This window comes from Procambarus clarkii, chromosome 38, assembly GCF_040958095.1.
Source record: "Procambarus clarkii isolate CNS0578487 chromosome 38, FALCON_Pclarkii_2.0, whole genome shotgun sequence".
Lineage (NCBI taxonomy): Eukaryota > Metazoa > Arthropoda > Malacostraca > Decapoda > Cambaridae > Procambarus > Procambarus clarkii.
The window spans coordinates 13,351,345-13,361,055 of record NC_091187.1 but is presented as its reverse complement, the minus strand read 5'-3'; the positions used below and the strand labels follow the sequence as shown (position 1 = coordinate 13,361,055).

The 9,711-nt window shown below is 45.3% G+C and overlaps 1 protein-coding gene across 1 annotated transcript; it reads left to right on the top strand.

The window, feature by feature from the left end:
• The first annotated feature begins 2,485 nt into the window (after positions 1–2,485).
• On the top strand, positions 2,486–4,179 carry LOC123771956 (uncharacterized). Its single transcript, XM_045764795.2, has 2 exons — positions 2,486–2,624; positions 3,628–4,179. The coding sequence occupies exon 2, from the start codon at positions 3,642–3,644 to the stop codon at positions 4,029–4,031; it is 390 nt and encodes a 129-aa protein (XP_045620751.1). The 5' UTR covers positions 2,486–2,624; positions 3,628–3,641; the 3' UTR covers positions 4,032–4,179.
• The last annotated feature ends 5,532 nt before the right edge of the window (positions 4,180–9,711 follow it).

The following is a 9,711-nucleotide window of genomic DNA, read 5'->3' as shown; positions in this document are numbered from 1 at the left end:
AAAGTAACAAAGTAAAAAAAAAAGTTCTACAGCGAAGAAGTTGTTCAAAACATCGGGCATAACCTTAATGAATTCAACAGATGAGTCACAAATACTCATCCAGCGGGTGAGTAAGAGAGATGAGTAACACAACGTGCCAGCCAGAGGTTTGGGGCCCGCGGAGGCATCTGCCTCTCGTCAAACAAGCATCAACACAAACAAATGATCACAGTTACTTCATTAATTACCTGTTGATATGGTTATATATTCATTCTAATTTATATTTTAATTCTCATAAGCAAGTCTCTTACGAAATCATCGTATAATGATGCAGTATAATTAAAAGATTAATAGTTATATCGACCGTCGACCACTGGAAGAGAGAGACAGTGCTAAGCCACTACGACTATGGGAAGGGGTCAAGATAAACACACAAGAAACAAAAACAAAAATGACCTTCGGCATCAGGTCGATGGAACACAGAGCAGCAAAAAACACCCCAGCAAGCCAGGAGGAGATGTGTGCGTGGCGGTGACATTGAGGTGAGTGAGCTGGGGCCTGCGCGGGGACCCTCGGCGCCGCCGCTCGCTGACGTCACTACCCCTGGCCACGCCCCCTCTACCACATGCTCCGCCCACCCAGTTTAAGAAAATTTAGTCAATCTTATTGTTAGTCCTTCTACTGTCACCTTGTTTGTTGCTATTTATTGAATTGATGGAGTCGGATTGATTATATAACATATATTAAAGAGAGAATAGAATATTTATACAAAAAACACTAGTCTAACCCTTTTAATTATAGGTACATTAGCCTATAGAAATTGCAGGCATATTTGTACTCACCTATTTGTGCTTGCGGGGGTTGAGCTCTGGCTCTTTGGTCCCACCTCTCAACTGTCAATCAACAGGTGTACAGGTTCCTGAGCCTATTGGGCTCTATCATATCTACACTTGAAACTGTGTATGGAGTCAGCCTCCACCACATCACCCCCTAATGCATTCCATTTGTCAACCACTCTGACACTAAAAAAGTTCTTTCTAATATCTCTGTGGCTCATTTGGGCACTCAGTTTCCACCTGTGTCCCCTTGTGCGTGTTCCCCTTGTGTTAAATAGACTGTCTTTATCTACCCTATCAATTCCCTTCAGAATCTTGAATGTGGTGATCATGTCCCCCCTAACTCTTCTGTCTTCCAGCGAAGTGAGGTTTAATTCCCGTAGTCTCTCCTCGTAGCCCATACCTCTCAGCTTGGGTACTAGTCTGGTGGCAAACCTTCGAACCTTTTCCAGTTTAGTCTTATCCTTGACTAGATATGGACTCCATGCTGGGGCTGCATACTCCAGGATTGGCCTGACATATGTGGTATACAAAGTTCTGAATGATTCTTTACACAAGTTTCTGAATGCCGTTCGTATGCTGGCCAGCCTGGCATATGCCGCTGATGTTATCCTCTTGATATGTGCTGCAGGAGACAGGTCTGGCGTGATATCAACCCCCAAGTCTTTTTCCTTCTCTGACTCCTGAAGAATTTCCTCTCCCAGAGGAGAGAACCTTCCTCTCCTGTGTGTGTGTGTGTGTGTGTGTGTGTGTGTGTGTGTGTGTGTGTGTGTGTGTGTGTGTGTGTGTGTGTGTGTGTGTGTGTGTGTGTAAACATCACATACTGTTGATACTATATAATACATCCCCATCTATTAATACAATATATTCAATGATCCGTAAACAGTACTCCTAGATGAATGCAACTAGCTGAGTAAACTTACGAGTGTACACCTAGTTAGGTACAACTAGGTGAGTACAACTAGACGAGTACACCAAGATGAGTACACCAAGATGAGTACACCTAGATGAGTACACCAAGATGAGTACACCTAGATGAGTACACCAAGATGAGTACACCAAGATGAGTACACCAAGATGAGTACACCAAGATGAGTACACCTAGATGAGTACACCAAGATGAGTACACCAAGATGAGTACACCAAGATGAGTACACCAAGATGAGTACACCAAGATAAGTACAACTAGATGAGTACACCAAGATAAGTACAACTAGATGAGTACACCTAGATGAGTGCACCTAGATGAGGACACCTAGATGAGTACACCAAGATGAGTACACCAAGATAAGTACAACTAGATGAGTACACCTAGATGAGTGCACCTAGATGAGGACACCTAGATGAGTGCACCAAGATGAACACACCAAGATGAATACACCAAGATGAGTACACCTAGATGAGTACATCTAGATGAGTACAAGTAGATGAGTACACCAAGATGAGTACAACTAGATGAGTACAAGTAGATGAGTACACCAAGATGAGTACAACTAGATGAGTACAACTAGATGAGTACAAGTAGATGAGTACACCAAGATGAGTACAACTAGATGAGTAAACACACACACTACGGAGAATTGGCAACAGTGGGTGACCCCGCCCCCCGGGGGAACAGGCTCCGCCCACCTCACCCCGGCAGCAATAAAAGGCCGGCTCCCTCCCACATCTCCTCAGAGCCAAGCAAGCCAGTGCAGTGAAAGTGTCCACCAGTGTGCAGTGACGCAGGAGCCTTAACATACCCCAACGCTTGGATTTCTGGATTAACAGTGATAGTTACTCTGCAAACCGATTTCCTACTATATAATTGTAAGTTGCAGTGTTACCCGTTAGTTTAGGGTGTTTGGAAAGTCATTTTGAACCAGTTATTTGTGAAGGACGTTATAATTTCTCGCTCGAAACTTATCAGTATTTGCGACATGTGAAGCCTCATTTAAGTTCATTCCTAGTTAAGTTGACACTTAAGTGATCTTAAGCTTTCCAATCCTGTCAAGTTTGAATGCATTGCAGCTTCCGTTTGTGCCCATTGCAACATTATTTTATATGTAGTAGCCTAAGTTAGAAAAAAAAGCCCTCGCTTGACTTGTTGAATCATTGCGTTTAGATGAATCTCCCGTTAATGTGAACTATTAAAACCTTTCATTATAGGCTGATTGATCATAATTTGCATAGTGGGTCTGTTTTAAGTGCTAGTTATATTTTCTTGGGAGCTAGTAAACTTGTCTCTAAAGCTAGTAAAACTATATTATGTTTAAGTAAATCTGTTTTTGTGTGCTAATTTGTTTTAGGCTGAGATTTATTTAGTGAAGTAAGATAATCTCTTGTGTTAGTGAGTGCCTTTTGTGTGTTAGTGAGTGCCTTTTGTGTGTTAGTGAGTGCCTTTTGTGTGTTGTGAGTGCCTTTTGTGTGTTGTGAGTGCCTTTTGTGTGTTGTGAGTGCCTTTTGTGTGTTGTGAGTGCCTTTTGTGTGTTGTGAGTGCCTTTTGTGTGTTGTGAGTGCCTTTTGTGTGTTGTGAGTGCCTTTTGTGTGTTGTGAGTGCCTTTTGTGTGTTGTGAGTGCCTTTTGTGTGTTGTGAGTGCCTTTTGTGTGTTAGTGAGTGCCTTTTGTGTGTTAGTGAGTGCCTTTTGTGTGTTAGTGAGTGCCTTTTGTGTGTTAGTGAGTGCCTTTTGTGTGCTAGTGAGTGCCTTTTGTGTGCTAGTGAGGTGCTAGTAAGATTGTCCTTGTAAGTGCAAGAAAGTGATTAACTGTTGTTTTAATATATTAAGCTTGTAAGAAATTGTTCCATTACTAAGCCTGTGTGTTCTCTCCCCAGCTTGAGAGACATCTATGGGCAACGCTGTACAGAAGATCCGCGCTCGATTGGTCATGGAGCGCGCTCACGCCCACGGTATCCCCGCCCAAGCGGTGTTCTACCCTGACCGCAGCCGCAGCCCCGACGGCCGCAAGTCGTCCACAGGGTCGTCCAGCGAGGCCTCGTGGACCAGCGCCCAAGACGACCCCCTTGACGCAGCGCTCGAGTCGTTCGACGACCTCCACGACCCAGACGGCGCCCTGAGCGACCTCCTAGCCCGCACGGGGGAGGACGACTTCATGAAGGCCGTCCTATCCTTCTGCTCCTACATGGACGGCAGGATGGACACACTCGATAATTCTCGTATCTACGACGAGTTCAGGTCGTACACCGCGTGTGGTGCACTCAAGGTCTCTGTGGCGTGAGTGCCTCTTTCACCTACCTGTTGAGACTTGCTTTATGTCTGCTGCATCTCCAGAATGCCATGCTACGCTTCAACACAAGTATGAGATGAATTTCTTCTGCGAGATGAGATGCGCTCCGCTCCCAGATGCTGGGGAGGGCGGAGGGCGCCGGAAATGTCACGCGGAAGTGGCTGCTGCCGTAAGGCAACGGTCGGTCACCCTTAAGAGGCTCAGATTACCGTCGCCAAAGCACTGTGTCGCCCCCTCCTTGTTGTCTGGGGCGACGGTGGCGCCATCGTGGCCCCAGTGGAGAGCGGGAGCATTACCTTCCGTGTGGGAATATTAAAGATTAGTCCGACGCGCTGTTTGTCCTTCAATGGGATTATGCGCACTCAAGTGGTCGTCACAGTTGTACAGTGAAGCTCTTAACGTGCCTCACAAGATGGGGGGGATGCTGGGGTAGCATCAGCAGACGTCAGAGATCACATCTCTTCAAGCACGTCAGTCCACATTACCTCTCCTCCCCCACTGGCTCGGTCCATCCCATTATGTGTGTTGTGTACATATAACATATAGCTATTTCTATCAATGTAAATATATCTGTCGATATGGATCTCTCTTGCAGTATGCCTCAAAGGCAAGTGGTGTGTGTGAGTGTACTGTGTACTACACTGGGAGTACATGGGAGATTGTACGCTCTTAAATGTGCCAAATATTGAAGCGTTACAGCACTCACTCGTCAGTCTGTAGTTGATGAGGTTCTTCAAGACTTTCCCCCTGTGAGATGCTGTAATGTAGTCTGGTTCTTGCTGTACCCACGTCTGTATTTGCCTGGTGGGCTCTGTGATACTGTGTGTATGTCTGGCTACAAGTACCTGTATATTGTGTATGAATGGTTCTTGAAGGGTTGTATATGCACCACGGATACATGCTTGTATGAAGTATGTTTTGGTACAGAGAAACTGTAAACATATAAGATCCGTGCCTACCACTGCCTTTACTGGATACATAATACATATTCTGTTCACATACCATTACTGTATTAAAATGTATGATGGTTGTATTTCCTCACTAAATTACTTGGATACATTTTCCATTGCTATATTTATAGTGAAATTATCAATATTTATTTCCCCTTAATTTAATAATAAATTATGTATTTATTCAATCTAAAAAAAATCTAATTTAATTAAAATGAAAAAAAAGTATTCTGTATTTCAAAAGTAAAGCATTAAATAAAATGTGTTCCCAATATCTAATTAAAATTGAAACAAAGAAAGTTGTATAATGTATTGTGATTTATTTCAGTATAAGCCATTGTAGGCTGTGTGGTAGATGCCTATGGACACTGTACCTATGTATTATATTTATATAAAATTATTTTCATATTACAAAATCTTTGTCTACTTTATTGCAATTACCTTTATTAATAAGAATATTATTATTGCAACTGAAAAAACAGTGGAAATGATCGAGTTTAGCTTTATTTGATAATTCATTGTGCGAGAAAATATGATAATCTGTCTCCGAAGGAGTAAATTGGCAGGTGATTAAATAGGAGAAAATAGTGTAATTGATTATAGAAGGCAAATACCTTTATGCCTGAATTATATTAAGCTCTAAAAGGTTATCCTGCCAAAGGGATCTGGGTGTAATCATGTCGGAAAACATTGAGATTAAAGAACACAATAAATTAGCCGTCACAACTGCAAGAAAAATGACAGGTTGGATGACAAGAACCTTTCACACTAGAGATGCTATACCGATGATGATACTCTTCAAGACGCTTGTGCTCTCTAGAGTGGAGTACTGCTGCACAATGACAGCACCTTTCACAGCTGGAGAAATTGGTGACCTGGAGAGCGTGCAGAGATCCTTGGAATAAGAATAAGAACATGGAATAAGTTTAAGAGTTTAGTAAAACATCTAAACTACTGGGACCGACTAAAATGCCTAAATCTGTATTCTCTAGAGCGCAGGCGGGAGAGATACATAATAATTTACACGTGGACAATAGTAGAGGGGCTGGTCCCAAACCTGCACACAGAAATAACATCACATGAGACCAGAAGACATGGCAGGATGTGCAGAATACCCCCGTTGAAAAGCGGAGGTGCAACAGGTACTCTGAGAACTATCAACATCAGAGGCCCGAGACTTCAACACGCTTCCATTACACATAAGGGACATAACTGGCCGACCCCTCACAGTGTTCAAGAGAGAACTTGATACACACCTCCAAAGCATACCTGATCAACCAGGCTGTGATGCATACGCCAGGCGTCCAACAGCCTGGTTGACCAGCCCAGCAACCAGGAGACAGGGTCGAGAGTACGTTTACCACAATTCGAGGGCAGGTAACCTGCCTATATTATTGCTTGCAGTGAGGTGTGTTGCATGGCTCAGACATGCTCTGCTTGCATGGCCTGGAAGAACTCAGTGGAGTTAGTGTAGTGTTCTATGGACCTTTTCATCAACAATGTTTGCAACACTGCAACAGTGAAGGTTGCTGCAACACCACCACTATTATAATCCTCATGACTACCATACAACACCTCTATCATAACACCCACCAACACCCACCACAACCACCAACACCCACCACAACCACCAACACCCACCACAACCACCAACACCCACCACAACCACCAACACCCACCACAACCACCAACACCCACCACAATTCACCACCACATAAACAATATCTCTAACAACTTACTCCCAGATAAAAAAAAAATCCCATTTTAAGACAATGATTCAAGAACTCTGAGTTACATCACTGAACAACAGGGAATAAGTTTAAGAGTTTAGTTGATCAGAAAGCGATACAAAATAGTTCATAATTACAAAAATGAATTAAGTTTGTATATAGAGAGAAGACAATACAAAACTTACAGTATGTTACAGCGAAGAAACTCATTCGTCTCAACAATATAATTACAGGCCTTGTAGCCTTGTGTGGCCTCGTAGCCTGGTGGATAGCGCGCAGGACTCGTAATTCTGTGGCGCGGGTTCGATTCCCGCACGAGGCAGAAACAAATGGGCAAAGTTTCTTTCACCCTGAATGCCCCTGTTACCTAGCAGTAAATAGGTACCTGGGTGTTAGTCAGCTGTCACGGGCTGCTTCCTGGGGGTGGAGGCCTGGTCGAGGACCGGGCCGCGGGGACACTAAAGCCCCAAAATCATCTCAAGATATCCTCAAGATAACAGGTTAATAATCAATTGCAAAAAATATCATATCACCTAACATACCCTGCGATGATTTCGGGGCTCAACGTCCCCACGGCCCGGTCCTCGACCAGGCCTCATTTTTCTTACACATCCCCAGGAAGCAGCCCATAGCAGCTGTCTGACTCCCAGGTACCTATTTACTGCTAGGTGAACAGACGCATCAGGGGTGAAAGAAACTCTGCCCATTTGTTTCTGCCTCCCCCGGAGATCGAACCAGGAACCTCAGGACTACGAATCCGAAGCGCTGTTCACTCAGCTGTCAGGCCCCCAGGCAGTAGTTTTTTTTTCAGGGATATTCCTGCGCGGGCCCTAAGCCTCTGGCTGGCCCACTGCGCGGGCCCTAAGCCTCTGGCTGGCCCACTGCGCGGGCCCTAAGCCTCTGGCTGGCCCACTGCGCGGGCCCTAAGCCTCTGGCTGGCCCACTGCGCGGGCCCTAAGCCTCTGGCTGGCCCACTGCGCGGGCCCTAAGCCTCTGGCTGGCCCACTGCGCGGGCCCTAAGCCTCTGGCTGGCCCACTGCGCGGGCCCTAAGCCTCTGGCTGGCCCACTGGGCGGGCCCTAAGCCTCTGGCTGGCCCACTGGGCGGGCCCTAAGCCTCTGGCTGGCCCACTAAGTGTTGCTTGTTTCTGTTTTACTTGGGCGGAGTATGAGTATTTATGACTCGTATGGTCGCTTCAGTAAGATTTTGTCCCATGTGTTTAACAACTTCTGCTCTGTTGAATCTTAGTTGACATCTTAATGGGTTTGTAACTGTGTATTGTGTTAGATAATGTTCCAGTGGTCTGTTGTGTGTGTAACTGTGCACTGTGTTAGATAATGTTCCAGTGGTCTGTTGTGACTATAACTGTGCACTGTGCTAGATAATGTTCCAGTGGTCTGTTGTGTGTGTAACTGTGCACTGTGCTAGATAATGTTCCAGTGGTCTGTTGTGTGTGTAACTGTGCACTGTGTTAGATAATGTTCCAGTGGTCTGTTGTGTGTGTAACTATGCACTGTGTTAGATAATGTTCCAGTGGTCTGTTGTGGCTGTAACTGTGCACTGTGCTAGATAATGTTCCAGTGGTCTGTTGTGACTATAACTGTGCACTGTGCTAGATAATGTTCCAGTGGTCTGTTGTGGCTGTAACTGTGCACTGTGTTAGATAATGTTCCAGTGGTCTGTTGTGGCTGTAACTGTGCACTGTGCTAGATAATGTTCCAGTGGTCTGTTGTGGCTGTAACTGTGTACTGTGTTAGATAATGTTCCAGTGGTCTGTTGTGGCTGTAACTGTGCACTGTGCTAGATAATGTTCCAGTGGTCTGTTGTGGCTGTAACTGTGCACTGTGCTAGATAATGTTCCAGTGGTCTGTTGTGGCTGTAACTGTGCACTGTGTCTTAGTTTACAATGTAGAGGCGACAAGTATACTCATTGTGTTGTTTAGTTTACAGTGGAAAGTCTAAGTAACAATATTTGGTTCTAACAGTCTGATTCTGTTGCTTTTCGCAATCCTTCATTAACACCAAGGGATCTGCACCTCTTGGAACACTAAACTAACAAAAATGGTGAGGGTTTGTGGAGGAGACATGATCACTACCTGCAAGATACTAAGAGGCGTAAACGATGCGGGTAAGTTTAGTCTTTTCAAAGCGAGAGGAAGTAGGACAAGAGGACGTCAGGGGAAGTTGCAAACACAAATGAGTTGAAGGAATGCAAGGAAATACTACTACCCTGTACAGGCGGTCAACAGGTGGCATGTTCTGAAGGAAGGTGTGGAAGCCACCTCCATCCACACCACCAACCACAACACCCCCACGCCACCCCACCAACCACAACACCCCCACCCCACCAACCACCAACACCCCCACCCGTACCCCACCAACCACCAACCACAACACCCTCACCCCACCCCACCAACACCCCCACCCGTACCCCACCAACCACAACACCCCCACCCGTACCCCACCAACCACCAACACCCCCACCCCACCAACCACAACACCCCCCCCCCCCCACCCCACCAACCACCACGACCACAAATATAACTGATCTCATCCACTTTACATAACCGACTTAAAACACAACCCAAAAGGTTTCCCAGAACAAGGAAATCTGCGAAACTGCGTCTTGGGAACACTTGTACAATTCTCACGTAACCTCTTGACCAATCACGTCCCGCGTCTCAGCCTGAACGAGCCGAGGCCCATCTCAGAGCACTTCACCCATGATAATACTGCTCTCCACAGTTAGGGCAGATTATGAAACATGAGTCTTTTGCGTTGGGCGGGACCTTGAAGGGTATATATGTGCATCAAAAAGAGGTCCGAGTTTTGTGAGATCAGAGACCGGCCCGCGGGGACATTGATCCTAGGAATCACCGCAAAGTAAGGGGCTTATAGTTGGTGTTGGAAGGTCTAATCTGATACGGGAATATACAAAGAGATATACCCAATTTTGGTGTGTATATATATATATATATATATATATATATAT

Bases quoted from the DNA above. Each gene is read 5' to 3' on its own strand.
- LOC123771956 (XM_045764795.2), top strand. From the start codon at position 3,642: ATGGGCAACGCTGTACAGAAGATCCGCGCTCGATTGGTCATGGAGCGC.